General features: G+C 40.8%; 2 protein-coding genes across 6 annotated transcripts in view; one reads left to right on the forward strand and one right to left on the reverse strand.

The window, feature by feature from the left end:
• RNF17 (ring finger protein 17) overlaps positions 1-3888 on the forward strand; it is a 40958-nt gene extending 37070 nt beyond the window's left edge. The window contains exons 34-37 of the mRNA XM_059466198.1: positions 863-998; positions 2222-2411; positions 2738-2839; positions 3734-3888. Coding sequence (XP_059322181.1) covers positions 863-998; positions 2222-2411; positions 2738-2836 — 425 coding nt within the window. The 3' untranslated portion in view covers positions 2837-2839; positions 3734-3888. The remainder of the gene's footprint in view (positions 1-862; positions 999-2221; positions 2412-2737; positions 2840-3733) is intronic.
• A 1249-nt stretch (positions 3889-5137) lies between these two features.
• Positions 5138-21220, reverse strand: CENPJ (centromere protein J). Of its 5 annotated transcripts, none has more exons than XM_059494028.1 (17): positions 21183-21220; positions 19253-19760; positions 18093-18216; positions 17080-17313; positions 16278-16425; positions 15041-15146; positions 13125-14748; positions 12070-12202; positions 11071-11236; positions 9777-10016; positions 9056-9155; positions 7781-7878; positions 7009-7107; positions 6771-6911; positions 6579-6663; positions 6365-6485; positions 5138-5478 (listed from the first exon to the last, which is right to left on the reverse strand). In XM_059494028.1, exons 2-17 carry the CDS (start codon positions 19628-19630, stop codon positions 5286-5288), a joined length of 3990 nt encoding a protein of 1329 aa, XP_059350011.1. In that variant the 5' UTR covers positions 19631-19760; positions 21183-21220; the 3' UTR covers positions 5138-5285. The 5 variants fall into 5 exon arrangements, with proteins under 5 accessions (XP_059350011.1, XP_059350009.1, XP_059350010.1 ...); XM_059494026.1 differs by having other exon boundaries at positions 7772-7878; XM_059494027.1 differs by having other exon boundaries at positions 7781-7881.
• Positions 21221-26463: the final 5243 nt, after the last annotated feature.

Raw genomic sequence — 26463 nt, forward strand, 5'->3', positions numbered from 1 at the left:
TATTTCTATGTATCTTTAAAGAAAAGTTTTGGAGAGTAAGGAGTAAGATCACACTACAATTACATGATACACTGTAATATGTTTTTACTGTTCATTAAATTGAGGCTTTTGTGTCATTCTCCTCCACTGGAAAATGATGGACAGAACTCAGACTCCCAGTGCCTGTTAGAGTTATGAACTGACTTTAGATCCTGTTTGGCAGTAATAAAACCTTACCCTACAGGTACCTGTCACTGAACTGTGACAATTTTATTAAATATTAAAAAGACAAAAGTTATGTACAGAAAATAATGTCATAAATGTTGAGAGGTTGTGTGAGCCCTAAGGATCACCACTTTAATGTCCACAGCTGTTGGGCCTAAATTAACACAAGTATGGCTTTTTAAACCTGGTGAAGAAAGCAGTTCTCACTCATACTTGATTCTGCCAACTCATTAAACTCTGGGTGAGGTTTTAGGCATGATCTGCCTCCTGTCTTCCAGACATGTCTGTTCACCTGGAGATCAGTCTATTTACTGACTGGAGTGTGCACATGAGTCCAAGTTGAAAAGCTGGAACATTAAACTGTTTGGGTCACTATCTTTTAACCAAGCAATTTGCTGTTATTTCTCACCATTGCCATGTGAGGCAGAGAAACTTGACTTAAATTGCATAGCACTGCTTGGATTGGAATTCAGGTAGAATTAATTGGAGGATGCATGGAACAAAATTGTGGTTGTTTTCCTGTAGTATCTACAGTAGTAGATAAGGAAGAGGAGACTTAATCTTGGTCACAAAGTAAAGTGGATTTTCAGGATCAGTTTGTACTGCACTGAGTATTGTGGGGTGTTCTGTGATGGTTTTGGTTTTCTTTCTTTTACAGAACTGCCTTGCCTTGCAGAGTATGTGGATGGTTTATGGTATAGAGCAAAGCTCCTCTCTATTACACAGCTTGTGCCTGTTCAGATTCTGGTTCAGTTTGTTGACTATGGTACTTACTTAGTTGCCCCAACCAGCAGGTAAATAAGAAATAACTACATGTAAAATGTCTATATGTATGTATGTATACACTTAAATCATAAAATATGTACTTAGAAATAAATATATGTGTGTTACAATTATTATAATTTTTTCTAGAACTATGTATATTTTTTTTACCATCATTTGCTATTGGATTTCAGTTAGAGAGAAAGTGGTTTGGCTGGTTAAATAATTTCTGTCTGTAGGATGTGGGGTTTGTGCACCTGCTTCTCTGTTTCAGGTTGTTCTGAGAAGCCCGTTATTATAATATCAGATTTCTCCATTATCTCCACTTACTTAACCTGTGAGTGGGCTCAGATTCTCAGGTGCAGAAGCAGATTAACCTTACTCAAAACAAGGACTGAGCCCTCCAGGTGTACAAACAAATCCCAATCCTGTGTGACTGTCTTCTACACAGAAGACAGCTGGGGAATAAACTAAGGGATAAAGGAGTATCTGAGTGGGACACACCCTGCTCTGCCTGTGTGGCACATGGATGTTCAAATCCCTGTTCTGTGCAGTTCTGAGATGCTCTGGACTATTCCTGTGCTGACACAAATGTGTCTCAGACATCCCAGGCTTTTAGGGTTCCATAAGCCTGTCTGAATTTCTCATTAATTTCTATATATATACACACACATATGTACTGCTTAATCCCAATGACTTGCTCTCAAGCTTCTTGTGGAATGTACACATCCTTGCTGAAGATGATGCAGAAATGGGGATTTGAACAGATTTTGTGCTTTACAGTCTGTTAAGGTCTTGGGAGACAGTCTCTCCTGTTTCAGAGCTGCATTTCTCTGCTTCCCCTTTCCCTTGCTTCTTTAGAAAGATAAAGAATGGGGAGATGACAATGTAAACCCCAGGTACCTATTTCCAGCAGTGTGTCTAGAGCACATTCAGGTGTGAAGCATTTGGACCACAAAGGTTTGTGGAGCTGCACTGTGATTTTCACACTTGGATTCCTGTGCTGCAATCTGTGTTTGGGGTTCTGGGGAGGGGTCTCTGATGCTGGGCTGTTTTCTGATAGCCCTGTGCCAAGTCCTTCAGGGGGCCTGAGGAATTGTTGGGTCTGATGGTGGCATGTTTCTGTAGAGCAGGGACTCCAGTCCTGGTTCCCACTCCATAAAAGTGCTGTGTGAGCCACTCAGCCATGCTGCTGTCCTTACTGGCTGGTGGATTGCTGTGGGCAACGCTTCTCATTTTGTCACTTTGCTTTCAGGTTGCGTCACATACCTTGTCACCTGCTGAAGTACCCCGTGCAGGCAGTGCGAGTTCTGCTGGCTGGATTTAGACCTACTTCAGATGACAAAAACGTGGAAAGAATTCCTTATTCCCCAGAATGGAGCCTGAAAGCATTGTGGACCATGGTGGACTGTGTTGAAGGAAAGCGTCTCTCTGCTTCCATACTTGTAAGAAATGCCTTTTTTTTTCCCCCCCTCTGGTTCTTGCTGAGCCTAAAATTCTTTCTAGCAGTCTGATTTCTAAGTCTTTGTTTTACTGTGAATCCTCATAGTTTAAAATTGAAAACTGTTTACCATGAAGGAAAGCTAAGAGAAAATGGTGTGATGTTCTCAATTCTGCAGTCACAAAGTTTCTGAGCATTCCTGTTACTTTAAAACCAGAGGTATTCTTTTTATATTCACGGTTCCATTTAGGCAGTGAGTGTAGCCAGTAAAATCTTTCAGTATCAGCTTGAGGGTTTAAGTGTGTAACTGTCAACACTCTAATCTTTCAGACTGTTTCACCAGAGGTTACCATTTCTCTGTATGGAGATGACAAAAATCTGGTTCATCTGAAGCTGATAGAAATGGGTCTTGCAGAGTTGGATCAGTGACACGTAAGTACAGTGACCATGAACTACAAATTCATACCACTGGGGAGGGATGATTGCAGAAGTTCTAAGCAAAGTATAAACTGCCAGTAATGTGGACAACTAAAGTTTATTAGAGAAAAGATCCCTTCTGTCCACATATCCATTCTATTAGTAAAATATTTAACATAAACCAAAAAGTTGTTAATTTTTAACTTCTTTACATACCATTACTGAAACCCACAATTAAGGCACTGAAACAAAGAACCCTGGGGTGGTATAACATAAAGAGCTTCTGCTGCCAGTAACTGAGAAAGGCACTTTGCAGATGTGGCAGTGTACTCTGCCCAAACAATCAAAACTCATCTTTATTTTCTGCTTTTAATCTGTGTCAGGTGGTGCTCAGTGGTTGCTCAGGCAAACATGCATGCTAACATGCTGGTGTCCACATGTCTAAACAAACATGGACTATTTTAATGAAGAGCTTTATACTATGTGTATATTTTTCATTAGGGTTATGTGTTATCCATGGGAATATGTGTTATTGATGGGGAATACCAGGGACTTGGATTTTCAGATTTCTTGGCCAGCCTTGTTATGTCATTTTTCATTCCCCTTTATTTATTCCCATTTCCTTCCCATTTAGTAAGCACTCTTCTAGCAAGTGTGAACAGGTGATGTTCCTAACACTTTCTACTATTGGAATAGTGAAACTATATATCCACATTCAATTTTTTCTGGCCTTGGAGCCTTAAGTATTGTTCTGTGATACCTTCTCATAGGAGTAGATGGAACTCATTCATAGGGGTGAAGAATTAGATCAAAAGCTGATGCTGGGACATTTTTTCTGTTATCTTGTTCAAAGACTTAGAGGGAAGATCAAGTTTTATTATTGTGACATAACTCTTGTTTGTGTTTCAGGTTTATTTGGTGACAGACATTTCCACCCAGCACGAGATAGGGAAGCAAACAGCTGGGGCTGCATTACTGTCTTTGTTCTGGAACACGGTTGCATTGTTGCTGGTTTCTGTTTTCACTTTTGGGTGTTGTTACATCTCTTTCACTTCAGAGTTTGGGAATAAACAGTTTGGTCAGCATGCACCTGAAAGCTTATTTTCCTTTACTGCTGTAGTATGAGAGTCTGGGTGTCTCTGCATTGTACTGAATCCTTTACCTGTAGAGCTCAGTCTCTCCAAGGAGAGCTTTGTCTAGATTATCAAGGAAAACACTTGTGTGATGACTCCAAAGCCTCTCCAGGCAGGCAGTTCCAGGTCTCAGTCATCCTCCCAGTAAAGCAAAGCAGCCTCTTGCTGGTCAGAGGGAACCTGCTGTGCTCATGCACACAGAGCCTTGCACACATCTCTTCCTTCAAGCTGCCATGAAAGCAGGGGTCCAAAGCTGACATCTCTGCCCAGGCACAATGGCACAGACATGGAAGGATCCTGTCACACTTCCAGTACATATTCTGGTACTAACCAGCCACATCCTAGGTGCTATTGCAAATACCCCAGAGAGCTCATGCTCATTTTCAAAATATTTTCATTTAAAGACCAAAACCCCACTGTTTATCACCCATCTTGAAAGCAGCTCAGCCCTGAATTATGTAACAGCTGCTGTTTGAGCAGTTTGACCCAAAAGTCCAGGACCTGTCTCTGCACCCAGCCAGGGAACTTCTGGGTGAGAGTGAGCACAGTTTTCATTGCCACCCTGTGAGCAATAAAGGGCATAGACAGAGTAAGGACAGAGCTTTCACTGAGGAGAAAGGGGAGGGGGCAGAGGAGACAAAGAGAAGAAAGTATCTTCTACCATGTGAGAGAAGGAAACAAATTTTTCAGCATGCACAGGAATGGAGACTTAAAGCAGCCAGCCCAGCAGCAACCTTTTGATGATAGTTACTACAGAATTTTGAAAGACAAGTCAGCTTAAAAATACCTGCTAGGTGGGAAAACTGGATGAGATGACTTTTGTTCATTTTCTGCTGTTTCTGAGTAGCTTGGAGAATGAACCTGTCCCCCAGTCTCACCTGTTAGCCCTGTGAGTATAGGAGGGCAGTTTGTAGAACAGACACTCCAGTCTGCTAATGCTGTTGTTGCCTCCTAACTCCAAGATGAAGAAAAGATGAAGGAATAATCCAAGACTGCCATTCCTTTGGTCTTTCAAGTCAAGCAGTAAATAAACTGATGTCCAAAATAAGGTATGGTCTGCAGTTGAGTGTTCGCTGCCAGCTGCTGTAAAAACCACCTTTTTAATGCCATGTGGCTGAATACTAAATCAATAAATGGTTTCTTAAACATAGAAATGGGAAAAAAGAATTAGCAAAAGTGCTGATGTAGTAGCACCCACTGAAAAATAAATTTATTTAGAGAAAATTATAAATAATATATACACAACAAGCTTTAAGCTTTTTCACTTGTTTACAGAAATGTACATTATTTTTGCTGATGTGTTAACACTTCAGCAGTTTTGACATGGTCTACAACTTGGTGTCCATGATAATATTACCATCCTTGTCCTTTATTCTGACTCTCCCAGAGACATACTTGGTTTCCTGCTGTCCATTCATGTACACAGTCTTGACAGTCCCATCTGGATACTCCCGTCTCTTAAACTGTGATGTGTGCAGTTCCCGCTGGCCATTATTGAACTCTATCGTTTTGGTGCCATCTCTGCATTAAAGGGGAAAGAAAATCCCAAGGATTATGCACTGGTGTAAGATTAGTCTCAGAACCAGCATTGGATATGTCAGCCTAAATGAAGGAAAACAGTATTTGTGGAAAAATCTGTTAAGTATCTCTGCTGGTTCATACTCAGAAACCTGTTTCTGCAAAACTGATATTAGTTCTTCATACTTGAGAACCTCCACTGCACTTTATCTACATCAAACCCATCACTGCTCAAGTCCAAGGGAAGTTTAAAACTTGGTATTTTGAGCACTGTCAGTTATCTGCTGTCAGTCACACCTGCTTCCCACACCAGCCAGGTTCCTAGATATTTTTTCTAGAATTATGTACAAGTAGAGAAGTGTCATCATTTTATTGCAGGGGTTCCATACTTATCTCTAAAGTTTCATACCTTCTTGGTGTTTCTCATGGGCAGCTCCTCAGAGCACTGACTCTTTCTTCACAAAGCAGCCAACTGACCCCAGTTCCCTTCTCAACCAGCCACCCCACTCTTTTACAGCACTCTTCTCATTGCTTACAGCTGTGGCCTGTTAAAGTCAGGCCTCCTCCTAATCTTTGATAATTGGCCCAGCTGCAACTCCTTGGAGGTAAGATTACTTTCTACACTATCTTTATTTTCTTATATTCTATCCCCCTACAGAGAAGTCTCTTAGGGTATGAGACAATACACTGTCTTTATGCCTTTTCCATGCTACAAACAAAAAAAAACCCCAAAACTGGAGCAGTAACTATGTGTTCACAGCACAGTCCATTGAAATGCAAAGCTGCAGGAGATGCAGAAACACACCTGTCACCATACAGTGCTCTGGTCACTGAGCCCCAGGTGCTCCATCCCCTGCCCAGCCCAGGACCCCCAGAAGGAAAAGCTCACCGCTGCACACGAACAACAGTGCCATCAGGAAAGATACTTTCTTCTTGGCCATCTGTAAACAGACTCTTAATTGTCTGATCAGGGAAGGTTATTTCCTTCTTGCCATCAGGATAATGCTTCTCTGAAATGTATTTTGAGAAAATATGCTTATTACATAAATACATACCTATGTCTGGGCAATAATTCTGACACTTGGGTTGGATGATTTCTTTACCTATTTGTCCATTTGAAAACTGCAAGACCTCTAAGCCATCAGTGTATGTAGTGTGAGTCGTCTTGGCATCAGCATAATAATAAATCTGCAGACAACAGTTGAGATTCAGTGTAACTAATGAGAAGTTTTAAATGAGGGAACACATGCAGATAACTGAGCATTTGTTGAAAAATGCAGATATAGGATACCTACCACTGTTTGATCAGGCATAATCTGTTTCACATCCCCATTGAAGAAGGTTATAGTTATGGTCTTCCCATCAGAACCCACTTTTTTCCATGTTCCATTTGGGAAAAATATAAGGTGACAGCCATTTTTCAAAACCTTCTCAACCTAATGAAAACACAAGTGAGGTCAGTATTGAGCCCTCACACTCATCTTTCCCAACAGCTGTCTTCCAGAACTTCCAAGTGCCAAGCTCTCATTTTACCTTTCCATCAGGATAAGCAGTTTCTCTCTGTATCTCTTCACTGCCTGTAAATGCAGGAACAGATGGTGGTGACACATAAGCTTCATTAGGAGAGGTGTCCTGAGATGACAAGCAAAAAAAAACAAGCTTTGTCTTTATATACTTTTCTCCTAGGCTGACAGGTATTTTTGGAAACAAGGAGCATCACAGAAGGAAGAGGAATATGGGGAGGCATAAACACAATCTGAGGTTTAAGCAATTCCAAATGTAATTCAGGTGGTACAGGAGATGGAGAGTGAGCCATCATTGGATATCTGTGGCCAGTTGTAGTCTGGACTAAAGTGGCATTCAGTGATGTGCTGTAACAAGGAGCTCAACTTCCTTAAGAAATCCACATCATGGCATGAAACAATCAAGTTCTCTAAAGCCTAAGTGTAAGCTACAGCAATTAATGTAAGAAAAAATTAAACTATTTAAAAGATCCTTGCACATGTTGCCCTACATGGAGTTTATGAACATCCAGCCTTCTTTAGCCCTCCGAAAATGTAAAAAATTCAAAAGAGCAGGAGATGATTACTTTGTATTTTTCCTGAGCCAAAGAATAATGCAACTACTAGACAAACACTCCTCATTGACTGGTACATAGCATTTTCTGTTATGACAATAAAAGCTGAAGAACACAAAAAGATGAGTTAACAGCCTCATCAGTCACCCTCCAGATACTCATTAACTTTTCCATTTTAGGCTTTTTTTTTTCCCTGCTTTGAAAACCAAATCAACTCACAGGACTTACTCCCATAATACTCTGAGAAGAATCTTCCAGTGCAGTCATTGCCTCAGAGGTGTTCCTCTCATTAGCAGGTCCTGATGCAGGTGTTCTAGGAAGTTTTCCTACTGAGATACATGTAATAGTTAAATTGGACAGAGAAATTAAAGTGTGGTTTAAGAGTTACGATTCTGTAGGAGGTCAAGCTGTACAGGACACCCACATTTCTTAAGTGCAGTAGAAACTGAAAGCAGGGTATTTATTAAAATGATAGGCACATGCCCAGGAAAGAATCAATCCCTGACATTGTTTAATGTGTTAGCAGGAAGCTAGAATTGAAGAATCATTACAAGGGACATTTAATGCACTTGGTCTCCTGTTTCATCTCTGTAGCTTTACAAAGGATTTGCCCCTCCTAGAAATTTAGACAACATTATTACTGATGCCTTATAATGAACAAAGGAAAGTGAATATCAGCTTTCAACAGGAACTGCTCAGCATATTTTTTCCAAGTCTCTCCTGTCAAATTACCAAAATAAAACTACCTTCAATTCTGGAACAACTTGTGTAACAGATAACATGATGGTTGGATGAGCTGTCAGAGGTGTCAAAAAAGTACCCTGCAGTTACTTTCCATATGTGATTATCCCTTAGGAAGGCAGACACTAACTAACTGTGAACAAGGAACACCTGCCACAGCATTGCCCATATGATTACAGATCTGCTGATGGAAGGTTCTGAAGAGACAGCAGTTCTGATGTTATCAACACACTCAACTAGACAGTAGAAGGAAATTCTTCACTGTCAGGGCAGTGAGGCACTGGAACAGGTAGCCCAGAGAAGCTGAGGTTGCTCCTTTCCTGGGACAGTCCAAGGCCAGGCTGGATGGGGACCTGAGCACCTCTGGTCTAGTGGAAGGTGTCCCTGCCCATGGCAGGGGGTTGGAACTGGATGACCTTGGAGGTCCCTTCCAACCCAAACCATTCAGTGACTCTGATCTAATCAACACCTGCAGCTTGGAGAACACCAGTGATGAATGTCATTTTTAATTACAGAAAGCAGCTTCTGCAGTGCTCCAGACCATCATGTAAGACCAGAACCATTTTTCACTCCAAAACTGGAGTGAAATCACAGCTTTCTCCAGAATCTCACCCTGTGAGGTATTTATCCATATGCTCCAGCCCATGACAGCTCCCACTCTTATCTCCTTTTGAGGTGGTAATGCACTCCAAAAAGCAAAACTTCACATTCATTTTATTTTTAAGACTTAACAGAATTCTCTGCATAGACAAACACTTTTACCTTTTGCTTGTGAATAACTTTTGCCATTTATCTTGCTGCACTTCTGTACTGGAAGAAGCGGAGATGCACTTCGACTTTTTAGGCCTCTGTTTGGTAGACACTAAAAGAAAGGAAAGTACTTGTGGTTTATGTGACATGTAATTGCAACTGTTCATACAGAGTGAATAAAATTTATAGACCATCTGACATTAAATTTACTGGAAGCTTTCTTCACAACCTATACAGTTTTGAGACTTGATCAGCAGAAGGGCTTGTGTGATGTAGCCCAAGCTGCACTTTGGGAACTCTTCCTCCATCAGCTCCCTCGCTATCAACAACTCCAAAATGTTAATTTTATGCAAGCAGTCCAGAATAGCAGTTTTAGTTTCAAAACTTAATGTAACTGCTTTAGACAATTGTGAGCTGCTTGGTTTGCCTGGTTGATCCCAAAGGAGCAGAGGTTCACATCTTAGACTCCATCAATTACTTTTCTTTCATACTTGCATCATTTTTAATTTCCAAGATGAGTTCCTCAACAAAAGGGATACTAAATATTGTGAGCATTGACATCTGCAGAGAATATGACATTAACAAAATTCTGTGTCTGTCACCACTAGTGTAGGCCCCACAGAAGTAAATTAAAGAAAACAGCTAAGCTGTAGCTATTGGAGTCCAAGTATATAACAGAAAACCCACCAGTACTCACACAAATATATTTAAAGCACTAAGATTGATAACTTACAGATTCTGCTCTATTTAGACTCATCCCAGGATTTTCTATTTTTTTCTTGCTTCTAGCAGCTTCTACTTTCTTCCAGGCTTCTAGACGAAACTTTTCCATAATTCTGATTTCCTCTTTTAGCTCAAAATTCTCATTTACTAAAGCTTCTATTTGATCTTTCAGGCGTCGATGGGTAGTCGACCATTTTGCCTCTTTTCGTTTTAGATCTTCCTGTAACTCTGCAATCTGCTGTTTTAAAGCCTTAGAAAAATGCATGTTTTCATTTTTAATATAATAAACTATATTTTAGTTTATAATAGAAATAGAAACACAAGGGAAAAAGGCATAAGTGGCAAAAAAGTCAAATCAGCTTAATAGTGCAGAGGTGAAAGGTAAGGAAGAGTTTTCTTTCCTGAAAGAGTGTAAACTACCAACTTTATAAGCTCTACTCCAATCACAGGATTTCTTTTTCTTGCTTTCTTGGCATTTTTTATACTTCCTAGATTGGCCAGTACAAAAACACTTGAGACAGAAACATAAAATCCTTAATACTACCCTTGGAGGGCCCTTCAAAAATCTTGGCACAGAAAACAGGAAGGACACAAACACACAAAAACACATGTAAATCTGCCTAGTTTAGCAAATGTCAATTCAGTTTTCTGAAGGGAAATTAGTAGGGAAGGAAGAGGAACATCCCTATGTTTAATATGGCTTGTTTGTGCATCTCATATACCATACATCCTGCCAATGAAGGAAGGAACAGATCTTGTTCCTTACATCACTGACACCTAAAGACCTATAAGTGATAATAAAATGTAACTTTGAAAATTGTAGAAGATTACTACATAGACTGTACAAGAGTTATAGACAGAATTAAACCCTTCTGGAGTTCTAGTTTGCACTTTGATCAACTACCATGAATAAAAACTTACAATTTAATATTTTAACTTCAAAAATTTTGTTTCAAAGTTGAAGATCATTCTATCAGTTACTAGCAGTTTTTAGTATGGAAATGGGACAAAAAGATTTGCTCATGAGGAGTTTTTGCCTTAAAACCATCAAACAGCATTATAAAGACTGTAGCTCCCTTCCTCAATTAGAATAATTTAGATTAGAAAAAAAAAAAACTTTAAGATCATGGAGTCCAACTGTTAATCCAGCACTGCCAAATTCACCTTACTAATCCATATCTGCTAGCAGTTCCCATCTGGAAATCACCTGTAATCTTTGAACTAAGTTAGAATTTAGTTCTTGACTGCCTTTAAGTGAGCTTACATGTTCCTCTGTGGACTAGAATAAGAAGATATTTTTATACCTGAATTTCATCCCGTTCCTTTTTATCTGGAATTGCTCTAGCTTCTGTGGTGTATTTTTCAAAAACTTTGCGCTCCTTTTGCAGTTTTTTAATTTCCTTTTTCTTATACTCTTCTATTTCAGCCAGTTCTTGGGCTTTCTTCTGTTCAAAGTCTGAAACTTCTTTCCTATAATTATGAAACAAAGTTGTTGTTTTAGCCCAAATCTCCTTTATATCTAGATTTTAAGAAAGAAAGTGAAGACTCAGTGTCTTGTGGTCACAGATTGGAGTTCAGCATCTATTACCCTCAGGAAGACTTACTTATAAACTGTATTAGTTATTTAAGGAGTAAGAATTGTCACACAGTAGATGTTTGAAGTCAAACAATATATATTTTTATATCTTCTAGTCACAAACATTATCCTGAATTTAGAAAAGCTTTGGCCAAAATCTTGCTACATTCTTCAAAATATTAGAACACCATCCCCCAAAAATACCAGAGAAAAGCATCTGCTAATAGGAGGTCAAAAATTAAACGTTAGCCAGAGACACAATGATATTCCAAAACAAAACAAAAGTGGCTGTGGTAGGAACAGATGTGCCCCATTTATGTCATCAGAGGTAATTATTCTGTTCTATGTGCCACTTAAAAATGCTCCTGTTCAAATTAAAAGATCCTCAGTGTGTGCACACAAATATCAAATCCAAAGCAAAAGCATTAAGACCAGTTCTGCAGGGCTAATTCAGGATTGTATTATCCTTTAGAACTAAAGTATACCTTCTCCAAAATACAGCCTTTAGGGACATCATATTAACTGACCTGGGGTTCTTAACACTATTAAATTGTGTGTAATAATTACAGCTTAACATACACATAGAGCAACAACTTGTGTCTAGACCAATCTCTGCTGTAACTGAAGCACCTGAATTGTTTACCTGCGCTGCTGGTCACTGGACATTGGGAGAGTCTGCAACACACTGTGAAAGGGAATGCACCAAAATGTTCTGAGTAAAAGTTACCTGATATTTGCCAGAGCATGCTCTCTTTCTTCACGGAGTTTACTCAGAGTTGTGTTCTCAGCTCGGAATCTCTCAATTTCCTTCTCCAACTCAGCCAGTCTCTCTCTCAGTAGCTGGGATGGAACAGTGTTTCCTGTCAAAGCACAGCCACATGCACATTACCCAAATGGCATTCATAAGGCTGAAGTGAACATTATCACACACCAATTTAAAAATTGTTAAAAAAAAAAAAAAAAAAGAAAAAAAATCAAGTAAATATTATTTTTAGAGACATAGTAAATACCAATGAAAGACAGCAATAATTCTGCAAAAAAATTTCTACTATCCAAATAACACAGAAGTTATGTTTGAGGACACTGTACTATTTACAAATATGGAGTAGATCCATTCCTTTTGTAGTACTTTAAGAACTAAATGTATCTTTCATCTTGGTAGAACTAAAGCTATATTTGGAACTGGAATTTGAAGGGCTGCACATCAAACCAGAGAAATAAAATGAAGGTGTAAGTGTGTAATGAGTGTATATGGGACATGTGTAGGTACATACATACAGTATGATGGTACAGGGTATATTAAACAGGAAAGTTTATGGTTGTTGTAAGTTTTTTCACGTTTTAGTCACTACAAAGTCTGTTCACACCCATCACCCTACTGTGGTATAAATCCACTGTGGTGGAAAGGAAGGTACCACTTCATTTTCAGTTGCCCTTGCTATTTTCCTTCAGTCAGAAACAGTGATCAAGCAGCTTCAGATCAAGTTACTTCAATGAGTTGAATCCTCCAGAGGGAAGAAGAAAAAAGAAACCCACCAATTAAATAAATAAATTTTTAAAAGAAGTTTTCACCCATCAGAGTCATTCTGCAAGCTGTGTAATTGTTAGATCTGGCATCAGACATACAACCAGAGATGCAGGGGGAGAATGGGACCATTTCTCACAGCACAGGTCAGTACTTAAACCCTCTGGTGTAACTTCAGTTTGGAGCTCAAGCACTAGCAGGGAACACTTGTACAACACACCTTCCTCACCACCTCCTACCAGCTGCTGTTCCCTCACCTCCCAGCTCTGGCTCCACATTTGATTTGGTTTCATGCTCTGCATGGCAGCTTGCCTTCTGCTTTGGCTTCAGTAAAGGAAACAGTTTCATCATCAGGTTTGATACTGGAGGTCCATTTGAATCACTGTCCACTGCAAACTCTTTGGACATTTCATCTCCTTTCTTGGAGGCCACTTTTCTCTTTATTGCTCTGTCTGGGACAGCTGTACCATTCTTATAGGAAAATTCCATCTGCAAAGGTGTTCTAGTGTATTTTTCAGGTAAATCAATGCTAACATAATTTTCATCAAGATCACTCCATGTTCTTTCATCATCAAACTCAAATTTATTCCTACTTATAGACAACATGCTTCTGTGATCATCTGTAGCTTTCCTAATCTTTTGCTTTGACAGTGCACCACAATCTTTGTCTGACAACCCAAGGTCAGCATCTCCATTTTTGCTCTCTTTGCTGATGTCTTTAACAGAACTTCCACAATCAAAAAATTCTGGATCACTTTCTCCATGGTTCACGAGGGCTGTCTTAGCACCTTTGTTGTCATGCTTCAATGTGGCCCCAAACTCACTCTCAGAATCTGTAGCAGTATCACTGTTGCCCTCACTCTTATCTCCATTTACAATCCAGTGATTACTTTTTAAAGCAGGAGCTGCTTTCAGGGAAGAAGCTGAGAATATTACACCATCTGTTTTACTCAATGTATCCTTCATTCTAAAATCTCTCACTGAATTTGAGGCTGTATGTGTAACAGGGCTATCATTTGTATTTTCCTGTGCCACACAGTCTGCCCTTTTATTTCTCTCATCTGTGAGTTCCACAGCCAGCACCTTGACTTGCTGCTGCTTTGCTTTGATAGGAGTAGAAGACATCCTACGGCCTTTTGAAGTTTGCTGGTCTCGTTCCAAGATCCTTTGCACAAATGAGGAATTACTTGAGAAAGAGATTTCATCTGCAGCTTGTTCTAGAAACAAAAATTCATCTAATTCTAGATTCTCTTTCTCTTTTTCTTTTTCCCAGTTCTCCAGTTTATTCTGAAATGAAAGTTCAAAAGACAGTTCTGAATCTTTTACAGGGTGACCTATGGGACATTTAGAATTCAAAAAGGCACTGGTCAGTTCTTGAGACAACTGAGACTTTTCAGCACCAGGTAATTTGGTTTTGATTTTGCCAGTGTTAGACTTAGCAAATTCTGCTCTGTTCTCTGTATTTTCTATTTTGTTTTTAATTTCTGATGGGTAAGAATCTCTCATCTGTCCATCATGATTTTTTCCTGATTGCATTTTTGTTTCTAATGGCAAGATATTTTCTCCATTGTGATTCTTGAGTACCACTGTCTTCTGAATAGGACAATGTTTTACTTTACAGGGGTGGCTGTATTTTTTACATGGTGCAAAAGGATTTTCAGAAACCAGTTCTTTGCCAGGAAGCGCAGTTTTCTTCTGTATTTGTAATCTGTCCACTTTAATAACATTTCTATCATCTAAAGCCCTTTGTTGAAGTTTTGAGGTGTTTTCTCCAAGTTTTGTTATTTTAGACTTGGCATTAGTGAATCTTGTTAAACCTTCCCCTCTTTTCAGGAAGGGTCTCTTGATCACTGGTTTTTGAACTGCTGATCCATTTGTCTCCTGAAAATGAGTAGAGAAAAGCAAACGATAAAATGTTAAAAGCTTCTTACACAGTTTGAAAATTTCTTCAAATAAATCCCAGACATCAGTAGAAATTTACATGGTACATTTTTACTGGATTTCTGAAGACTTAAGCAAGTAAAGTGTTTGGGGCTTATTATTATTCAGAATGTGAATGCTGCATTTAGTGTTAGCTTTCCCTGCTAGCATCTTCCTTGTAGACTTTTAAAGCACCTATCACATCTCAGCACAATATATAAAGAAGAATGAAGGTTTTTAAATAATCAATAACCTGTAACTTCTGGGTTTCCTCCAGGCGCTGTTCCTCTAGTTGTATCTGTTCTTCCAAGAATTCTTCAAAAGTTTGCTTCTTCCCATGTATTGCAGCTTTAATAGGTCTAGAGTAAGTAGAAAAACAACTCTTACAATTCTGTTTAAAATAACTATGTTGAACACCACTGGTAGTCAAAGACCTGTGGTGTAATTGCATAAAAGATGGAAAATTCTGAGGTGCTTTAGGCATTAAGGTAATCTGAGAAATGCATTTTAACACTACATGTTTATCCAATCCCTGCAATAGTTAATATACATATCTAAAAGGCACTGTATGCAGGTTTTGTTGCCTTTTCTTTCACTGCTTTTCTTAGTGATCCCTTCTTTTGGAAAAATCACCAAACTTCCACTCATAATTTAGTCACACTGCCAGTTCCTACAGTATCACCTTTCCACTCGGGAATGCTGCTGAGATAAAGTTCCCTGTCTCCCTCTCCTCCTTCACAGGAGTGCTGGGTCTGGCTGGCAAGGAGTGAGCTTTTTTCATAGCTAACAGCACTGATAACATAATATTTTAGCTACTGCGGAACCCTGCTTGTACAGCACCAGGGCTTTCTTTGCTTTTTCTCGCTGCTGCCCACCCCAGGAAGCAGACTGGGGGTGGGCAAGACCTATCCAGGGGAGACACAGCTGCATTTCATAGAAGGACAAAATCACTGAATGGCTGGGGTTGGAAAGGACTTTAAAGATCACCTTGTTCCAACCTCCCAACCCTGCCACAGTGGGCAGGGACACCTTCCACTAGACCAGGTTGCTCACAGCCCTGTCCAGCCTGCTCTTGGACATTTCAAACAATCATAACTCCCCATAACAAACTAAAAAGTCACAGCCCCGCCCTCCTCCCTCACATTACTACTTTCAGAACGTAACAGTGGACAGGAGGTTGCAATAAATCAAACTGGGAACAGCAATCATAACTGCTTATATACCCAGCTATACTGAAAGGTGCCTCTAAGCTGTCATTACCCCAGGCTGCACACACACCTCTTCATCCAACACACAACATTTCATCTTTCACAGCACAAGCAATTCCAAGCAAGAGCCTCTCTTACCACGGGTCTCCACAGTACCAGGAAAATCAAATCCTTTGTTAAGAAACTGCACAAATTCAGAGCACCAGACTCTTTCCTTCCGGACTCAGAATTCAACCAAACTTGTGTAATTTGATAAAAAATGCATTATCATAGTTGAATTACCTTTCCTCTGCATTAGTCAACAACTGTTCACCTCCACAGGAATTTTCAGAGACATGTGCGCTTCCCACACCTAATATGTGATCAATGTGATTATCTTCACTCTCCATTAATAATTCCATCTTTTTTTCTGGACACCACAGGTCTTTTCCTGTGAAAGCAACAGAGTTGTTTGGTTTTTTTCATCCCAACAACAAATCAGTTTTCAGCACACACTTTAAACAGCACTCAGGTCAGGTGAAAACCAGAAGGGAGCTTCATTGCCATGTGATCTGAATTCCTACATAAAACAGTTCTAACATTTCCCAAAATTAATTCTTATTTGAATTTGCACTTTCTAATGGAACAAGCAATTATGCATTAAAAAATTTCCACAGACCTTAAATAATCCATCCTGATTGTTCATCTGCTTCACTATTGTTAATGTATGGCTTAAAAACATAACAGAACAAATGTTGATGTCTGCTGTACTGGTGAGCTCTCTTATCAAGCTTCTTGTGTCCCACATATATATGCATAAATTGAGAAGAATTTGATTTTTGGCTCATGCTGCTTTTAACCAAACTCAAACAGACAACAACAGGAACATTCTGAGGTCCGTAAGCCATCAGTAAACAAACCAAGACACCATATAAACCAACTAAAATTATAAAACCTTCAAAATAAGTAGCAGAAAATTACTCCCAGTGACAAGGGGGAAAAAAGCACCACACAGCAAGTTATGTTTCTATAAATGACTAAGCAGTAATGCATTTGTCTTCCTTGTTTTTCAAACCATTTGGCCTTTTCAGAGGCACACACAGACCTTGCTTTTCACTGGCAGACACTTCTGAAAGATTGTTCTTCAATGATGAGGTGCATTCTCTGTTGTTCAGCTTTTGTAAAGAATTGTTGTCTTGTGTATGGGAAGAAACAAGCAGAGCACGAGCTCTGTCTTCGAAGATATTCTGGTACCCAGACGATGGCAACTGAGGTGGAGGTGCTAAGCCCGTGGGGTGCCCAGGTCTCAGCTTTTGACTTTCAGCCATCACAGTAAAACCTGGCAAGGAGAAGGAACAAAATGGCTGTGTCATTCTATTTGTGTCACAAAATTACTGCTCCACAGGAGAAAAGAAATGGCACTAAAGAGCAGGATTGATCACCCAGCCTCCACCCTTATGTCACTGACCAAGAGTATGTGATTGGGAAATGTTGATTTTCTCCTCCCAAAATAAACCCTAATTTAATCTTCTCAGGAAGGCAGAGTGAAAGAAAGACAATCATTTAAGTCAGGTTGGACTGACACTGCCAAGAGCAGAAAGAACCCCTTCTCAGCTCTAAAAGCTTTTCCCAGCCAAGAGCTGTCCCCTCTCCTTGCACCCAGCACAGGTTACAAGTCTCTGTTTTTAAATACAGATCAGCTCTCTATCCTGGTTCAGTTCATCACCTCAGTGAGATATGTGTGAGCACAAACAAGGAGGGACCACTTCATTTGGCTACACTGAAAGCTTAAAGCAACCAAAAGTACTGTGAGCAGCAGCTAATGAGAAAGGAAAGTAATTGTTTTACACTTCAATACATGTACTTTGAAGCAAGAGCTCCCATCACAGCACATATTGATCAAGCCACAATTACAGCTGGCATTTTATAAAAATAGGACAATATTCCTTCTTCAGTAGCACTCAACTTTCAGGCACTGAAGCAATGCAGCATTTATCTTTGATTAATCAAGTAATCTTAAAATGAAGAACCCAGAAGACACTTTCAGATTTTAACTGGAAAATGAGATTAGATTTTTCAGTTTATACAAAGCACATCATGTACATCAGTACAACTTACCAAGAGCTGCTGGCTGGCCAGATACCATGCTAAGTAGCTTCTGCTGCTCTTCCATTAACCTTTGAAGTTGTTCCATCTGTTGTTTCTTTAACTGTTCCTGTTTCTGCTGTTGCAATTCCTTCAGCTTTTCAAATAAATAAATAAATGTATTAGAGGCTAGGCTTATTTAGAATTTACCACAGAAATATTTTGTTATAGATTGTCAATAACTTTCTAAGGGCACTTAATAATTTCTCTTAAGGTACCAATAAATCAGCTCATATTTATTTAGCCACTGATTGGTATTACTGACAATATTTAAAAGGTGCGTAATTATTCTCCTGTCATGTAAAATACAGGAGAAAACTTTTATAGCACCTGGTAATTCATGGAATTCTGCTCTGGAAACACACACTCTCTCCCTCTCTCCACTCCAGTGAGCAGACACAGGGATTTATGCTGATGTAGCTGCTGGCAGAGTGGGCAAGGACTTCTTAGTCCTTAACTGCAGGATTTACTGAAGTTCTGCTGAAGACTTCCAGCCAACACAATCTGTATCCAGTATTTGGGAAGAGCTTTAGGGAACAAATAACTTACAGCGGATTGACTGACACACTGGCATTAGGATAAAAAAAAGTAAGTAACAACATTACAATTCCAGGCATTTTTTTGTCCTGATGTCTTGGGTAGTTTATCACATCCAACACTAACATATCCCCTCATCTAAAAAGAGCCAGGTATGTCACACCGACTTTGAGAACTAACAAAAGATGTTGCTATAGATACAGGAACATTCAACTCCACTGTGTGGTGAATACCTGTGATGAAGCATTACCACTGTAATGACCAGCACCCCACTTCCACAGCCTCAAGGGAAGAAACTTCAACTAGAACTGTGTGCACCTTTCCAGGAAAAGTGATTTTTAAGAACAATTTCATTTTAAACTGGAACTTGTGCCACCTGGAAACAACAGCAGTTACACTCCCAGGAAATGCACATCATGAGGAAGACACCAACTTTCATGTGAGCACAACTGGAACTCAGGATTTGCTCTTTAGCTTGCTGTGGCCTATACATTTGTTGCAAGAGGTTTGCTTACTTGCAGGCATAACAAATCGTATGCAGGAACAAAATAAATCTTACTGTAAGCATGTCAAAGAATTCTAGGTGTATTTATTACCTGTTCAAGCTTTTGTAGGAGTGTATCACTGTGACTGGATTTCTTCTGACCATCCACTTCACCGTGGACCAAGTCTGGTTTAGAGCTTTCCATGTTTCCAGGTGCTGCTGGAAAAGGTGTTCCAGTGGTGCACTGCTGAGGTGCCTGAGAGCTGGCAGACTCTTCACACAGGGAGTCATCACTTACAGAACAGCTGTCTGAAAGATGCAGCACTTCTTCAGGCAAAGCTGGGATGTTTTCAGGTCCAGGTAACAAATTTTCTTTCTTAAAGTTCAAACCAGTAAAACTAGGACCTAGTAAGACTCCAGCACGGGCACTACTGAGCATCCAATATGCACTGAAGTTTTGCTCGCCACTCAGATTTTCAACAGTTGGCATCTTGCAAACTGTATTCCAACTTCTCTGCTGATCAGCATTAACACAATATCACAGTCTGTAGATTTAAGACAATATAACTTCCAAAGTTCCAGGCAGTTGGTATGGACAGTTATCTATCTGCTTCTAGCACCTAGAAATTAGGCAGATAAACAAAATCAGAAATTTACAATAACAGATTCCCAGTAAAAGAATACAACCAACTCTGTTATAACCAACCTAGTGCATTTATAAAAATTACTCATAGGCAATAGAAACAATTTGGATAATAAGTAACAAACACATTTGGTGCAGAAAATCAACAAAATCCAACTCTTAATTGTATTATTTGAGTGCAGCCACCATAACCTCAAATACCATAAAGCTGTACATAATATTTTCTTCAGTAGTACTGGGAGAGATTCAGAATTTTTTTTAAACACTTGCAACAAAAGAAGGGATTTGATGAGCTGAGAGATCTCCACCACATGACCTCCATATTAATGCAAAGTTTCACATATGTCCATCTAAACACAAACACTTTACTGCACATATTTCAATGCAACACTTATCATTTTCACATCTTCCTTAGTTTCTCAAGGAAACGCTGCAGCTATGCTGCCTGTTATCCTCCTTCTCCCAAAAAACTTCTTTAAAATCCACCCAGAGGAAATTTTAAATACAGCAACAAATCCTACAAGTGCCATAAAACGTGAATAAATTCATGTAGGCAGGAGGCCCAGAGTGATTTCCCCACTTGAGAAGAAAAAGACAAAACTGCTGCGGGTGACAGAGTGGCAGCAGGAGCCGGGCTGCTCAGCCGTGCTCCTCAATCCCAGGGCAAACGATTCCCTGCCGTGCATGCGGCGTGTCAGGGGAACACAGAGAGAAGGGGCCAGGGCACCAAGGACACACAGCCACAGCAGCCCACGCTCAGGAGTCCTGCTAATCAGGAAATAACTTCTTAAAGCTTCCTCATTCCCAAGAGTTCAGCCCAAGCCGGCTCTCACTTCATTTTCCCGCAGTCAAAAGAAGAGTTTCAACAAGAGTTTGAAACCGCGACTGGGAGAAACAATACACAAATGTTTCATATAGAAAGGACTGCCGTGTGTTTTCCAGCGAGGTGCAGATTCCCGCAGTGGCAAACTGAAGTCTGCAAGGCTCACGGGCTGTTTTCCACGTTCCCTTTGGGAGACCCTCTGGAGGCCGCCTGCCAGTCTAAACCTCCCCATGAAATTTACGGCAGCAGCACCTTCGTGCCAAGCGGAGCAGCCGGCAGGGATCAGGCTGATCCGTCCCGCGAAGGGCAGGAGGGACACAAGGATCCCGGGGAGATGAGCACAGCCCCGCTCCGCAGCCGAGCCGAGGCGTCGGGCCCGGCGCCCTCCCTCCGGCACCGACACCGCCCTCACAGAGCACGCCCCAAGCGCACCCCCGGCCCCGAAGCACCCGCTCCGCGACAGCTCCGACCCGCGGCCCCTCGCATACAGCGAGGCAGCTGTCCCGGCCCCGCTTCTCAGGCCGCCGCCACCACGGCGCCCAGCTCCGACTGCCACAGCCGTCTTCTATTACAAACCTGCCGCCATCGCACAGCCTCCCGGCGCCACAGGCGGGCACCGCCCCGCCGCCGGGCATGCTGGGAGCTGTAGTTCGAGCGCCGCATGGCCACCTCGCAGCTGCCCTGAGAACGCGGCAAACTGGGACTACAGCTCCCAAGAGCCTCCGCGGCGGAAAGGCGGTTGATGGGCGTCCACAGTGGCGGCCGTGCCCCGGTTCGTGCCGGGGCTGTCCGGGCGGGAAGCGGCGGCGGGAGCCGCTCCGGAGTCGGGGTTGTCCCGGCTCCCGAAGGCGCCCCGCAACTCGGAGTGGCTCCCGGGTGCTCCCGCTGGTTGCCCTTTGCGGAGGCCTCTTGGAGCAGCGTCGCTCTGCTGCTGGGGCGAGGCTGCGGACGTCAGTGTGCTTTCGCGGCGGCTACTCACAGCCTTTTAAACTTTAAACAGCGGCGGGACGGGAGGAACGCAGCGATAAATGGGCGAAATGCACCCCCGGGCCTCCTGACATTTCGTGTTTTAGGCATGCTCTGTCTTACTGAGCTAAATTAGCGTTTTCCTCTGAACTCCGGACAGCGATAGAGCGGCTCCGGCTGTGTCCCGGGGCTCCAGGGCCTCCTGTGGGCAGGGCCGGCACCGAGCTGCATAACCCCGGCACAGCCTCCTCGGGTGCCTTCGACTGGTCCTAATTCTCCCTCATCCTTTCTGTAGTCCCATAGGGCTCTTTCTGCTGTACTGCTGTGAAAAAGGCGTATTTTATGATTGGCTTTTCGCAAATATTAAGATGAATATTAAATGTGTATGTGTTATGTTAGAAAGTTCTGTTGTATTATTTTTTTTAGTAGTGTGTTAAATAATAGTTTTAGGTTATAACAAAATGTTAAAATAGAAACTATGTATGTGGGATATTTTTGTAAAGAAAGGAATGAGGTACTTGCACCAGATAGCAGCCACAGGACACCTAAATCTTTCAGACAAAGAGAATTTATTGCTCCTTTATCAGAAGAAACAAACTTCTTCCCACCTTGCTAAGCCATGACGATGCCATCAGGATTAAGAAGAAGCTGACACTGACCAGACAGAATCCTTTGAATGGAATTTATGTATCAGTATGAGGTGTATGAATATGCAACAGGCTCTTGCTTTTAAGGGTTAATCCTCTGTTAACATGTGTCCTTTTTTGGGCTTATTTTGCTCAGAAAGAGGTACCCAGACTGTCCATAACTCTTTGTTCTTATTGTCTCATATTGTCCTAATCCAAATTGTCCAAATTTTGATTACTCTAATTATATTGCTAATTTTATTATCATTTTATTACTATTAAACTTTTAAAATTTTAAAAACAAGTGATTGGCATTTTTCACACTGCCATCATTTTTACTGGACTTTGGTTTAGCAATTTACAAATATAGTGTCTACATGATTGTCCTAAGACTCGAATCTTCATTAACACTGATTAGCTAATGTGCTGGAATATAGAAGGATCTGTACTTGTGCCTTTCTAAACCACAGCATCACATTCAGACCCTTTGATATCTTAGTAGGAAAATACTATTAGAGGGGTTTGGGTTTTTTTTCCAGTTTACCTGCACATTTATGGTCTTACAGGACTATAGATTAATGATGATCTGTTGTTGGATGATGGAAATTTATTTTTGGCTTCTTCTATGTGCTAAAAATATAATCCATTACTGACAGCAGTGTTGAGTTTGTGGTTTGATCATGAAGTACAAGCTTGAGTGCTTGTGTGAAATCCTTTTGAGGATCTCCACCAATATAAAATTGTAATAATTAAACCAGGGAAAATTGTAAGCAGTTAGACTTTGCATAACTTCCTCATTAGATGCTGCAACAACACAGTATTCCAGTTATAAAAGTTTGTATTACCAGCTAATTAATCCTGAACACATAGATTAAATATAATAGTTTTAATTCAAATACAAATTCTGATTTTGAATTTTGTAAATTTTGCCATTCAAAACCAGCAAAGGCAAACACTGCTAAAATTTTTAAGAAATTTCGTTCTCTAGGGAAATAGGAGAAAGGGCCTACAATCCACTGATCACATTAATCAATAGTGAGAGAGATCAGGGAGAATCTCCCTCACTCAGGAGAGAAAAGCTGCTGAGTACATGCTTTGAACAGGTTTTAACTCAAATTCTTGATCTCTGTCAGATATTCCAAAGTTCATAGACTCGTAGAATATCCTGACTTGGAAGGGACCCACAAGGACCGTCAAGTCCAGCTCCTGGCCCTGCACAGCAGTTCAAAGGCACCTACTCCACAGCAGGTACTGTAAAGCACAGCACACTTTTACTGGAGCCAGGAGATCATGCAGGGGTTAGCACTCCATGTGCACGTCTGACTGGGGTTCATTTTGCACAGGCTTTTATACTTCACAGTTCTGGCATCCGCTCTTGCTTGTTTGCTTATCTAAAAGCTGCAGCTTTAAGGGTTGGGGTCTTACATAACGTGTGGTTTCTTTACCCTAGGGCTACAAACACAGTACATAGCTCCTATCTAACACATTCATTCATCACATTCACCTAACAGCTGTTATGCTTTTCTGTAACTCTGGTTTATTGATTACATTCTCCTATCTATGAAGACAAACCCTATGACTGCATTTTTCTGACTTTTTGTGACAGCCAACATGCCTCTCCTTTCTTACCCCCTTAGCCTGCTGGGGCTAGACCTCTGCTTGCAGAAGTGGTTAGAGTCAGATGCAGCAGTTACACTTAAATATTTTTGCTAATTCCTACCTATGCTAAAGTGCTTATGTCACTTATGTCAGTTGAGGCCTGTGTTTCAACAGGACCACCCCAGGAGTCACACCATGGGCCTGAGCACACTGTCCAAATGGTCCTGGAACTCTGCCAGGCTGGTGCTGTGACCATTCCCTGGGGAGCCTGTCCAGTGCCCAGACACCCTCTGGATGAGGAACCATTTTCTAATGTCCAACCTGAACCTCCCCTGGCACAGCTTCAGGCCATTCCCTTGGGTCCTGTCACTGGGCATGAAAGTGGAGATCAGTGCCTGCCCCTCCTCTTCCCCTCACAAGTGTGATAGATGAGTAATGACTGACTCTCAATGAATGGACAAATATAATGCATGTAGGTTATAAAATGTTTTATAGATTTATAGTTATGTTTTACCCCCTCACGTGGTTATCAAGAGACAGCTGGAGTTGGGACATCTGGGAGGGCCAGCTTGTCACTCTGGCGACATCTGATCTCCAGTCAGGATTTGAGGAAGAGATCTCCACCTCTGGACAGTGAAGAAGGGGTTGATAGACAGAACTTTGGGAGGGGTTGAAGAGTTAAAAAGGGGAAACCTCCATTGTGAGGGGGCTGAGCACATGGTAGGAAAATCTTTTGCTCACGTGACCTTTTTTCTCTATTCAGTCTTCTGTTGTATTATTGATAAGGTTTAATAAACTTTCCTAACTATGAAAAGTGAGTAGCTATTTCTCATACAAGGAAGCTGCAGACTGCAATGGGGTCTCCCCTCAATCTCCTCCTCTCCAGGCTGAGCAGACCAAGCGACCTCAGCTGCTCCTCATAAGGCTTCCCCTCAAGGCTCTTCACCATCCCTGTGGCCCTCCTTGGATGCTCTCTAATAGTTTATTGTCTTTCCTGTATGGTGGCACCCAGAACTGCACATGGGACTCAGGGTGAGGTCACACCAGCTCAAAGCAGAGCAGCACAATCCCCCGCCCTCAGCCAGAGAACACTGTGAGAGATGGTTTTGAAAGCTTTACTGAAATCCAGAAAAATTACATCAGCTTGCTTCCCTTGATCAACTAGGTGGGTCACCTTGTCATAAAAATAAAATAAGTTTGCCAAGCAGGACTTTCTCCTCATGAACCCCAGCTGGCTGTGATTGATGACTGCCTCATCCCATTTTGTGGGGGTGGGTGTGTGTGAGCAGAGACTACTTTTAGGCCAAAACCACTGCTAATGCAAAACCAACCAACAAAAAACAAGAACCACAATATTTAGGTATATATTGACCTCATGTGCCCTTTGATCTGTTACCTACCTGACCTAAATGCACCTACTACCATTATCTAAAACCATTATAGAGTTGCCAGTTCCATCAGGTGTATACTGTATACAGACATGGGTAAAATTGCATCTCATAGTGTTGATTTTCCAGGTTTTACTAAAAAACCCAAATTCAAATGGATTATGATGCTCTGTCTCCTTGACTAACTACTTATTTTTAACTAATAATTTATGCTATTCCACAGTAGCCATCTGATTTCTTTTTTCCTGTGCTGCAGAAGAAATGCATACATTGAAAATCAAATAGGCCAGAGGGTAAGAAAATAAACGTATTCCTTAAATGTACTGTAGGTAACATGCTGTCAGTCTTAGCCTAAAATTATCGCAGGGTAATGTGTTTGGTTGGACTTTTTTTTTTCTGAAACCTTATCCTAATCATTTCCTCTCAACTTGGTCCTTGATAAATTAATCAAACCATAATCTTATATCAGATTGTCAAGTGCTGATGTCAGTGCCATTTAAACATTTCCTCTGCATTGTCACTGTCTCTTGATTTATTCTTTCTCTGCACTAAAGCACAATCTTTCTGCAGGGTTGGTGCAAAGTTTTTATTGACCTTTTAAAGGCTTTTACACAATTTAACCAATAATTTTAAAACCTGAATGACCTACTGGGTAATTAAGTTATTTGGGTTTAGTCTAAAGAAAATTTTCTAATAAATGTTTCCCCATTTGTACATACACAGGGCAGAAAAATGTGAATTAGGAAATGAACACAAGTACTTCAACTAGCATCTGCTTTCCCTTTTTTTCCTTTTTTTTTCAGTCCTTAGTGTAGATTTCTTTATAGAAGGATAGAAGCTTAATCAGAATTTGCAGTCTATGTGGAGCTCTCATTAAGATAGAGAAAAGGCATTTTTGTTCCAAAGGGCCTCTCCAAGAGAGGGAAGTTTAACATCAGATGTTTTTGCAAAGCACAAGAACTGCTTTCTTTCCACATTACCTTTGAACAAGAAGTTTCTGATTTCTTCTGCCTCCTCCTGCAAGTGCAGGATGAATTTAGAGGGGCCAAGTATTCTAGAGTGTCAGCTCTGTCCAGTTATCTCACAAATAAAATTACTTGGCCTTGGATCAGTGTGGAAAATTTGCATCATCAAGTAGCCTTTTCAGAAATATAAATAGAGTAAAAGTCTTTCCCAGTGACACTGACACAAACCCTCTGGATGAGATATGGACATGGTGCACTGGGATCCAAACATTCCTTGGTTAAAAAAGTTATGACTTGGCTGTTTTGTTTTACT

The sequence above is a fragment of the Ammospiza nelsoni genome, chromosome 2 (genome assembly GCF_027579445.1).
Source record: "Ammospiza nelsoni isolate bAmmNel1 chromosome 2, bAmmNel1.pri, whole genome shotgun sequence".
Lineage (NCBI taxonomy): Eukaryota > Metazoa > Chordata > Aves > Passeriformes > Passerellidae > Ammospiza > Ammospiza nelsoni.

Bases quoted from the DNA above. Each gene is read 5' to 3' on its own strand.
- CENPJ (XM_059494024.1), bottom strand. From the start codon at position 19,630: ATGCCAACTGTTGAAAATCTGAGTGGCGAGCAAAACTTCAGTGCATAT. The intron at 9,156-9,776 runs GTAAGTTATCAA...CCTTTCTTTTAG, and splicing joins GTCTAAATAGAGCAGAATCT to TGTCTACCAAACAGAGGCCT. The intron at 7,108-7,780 runs GTAAGTCCTGTG...TTGTCATCTCAG, and splicing joins CTTCTCAGAGTATTATGGGA to GACACCTCTCCTAATGAAGC.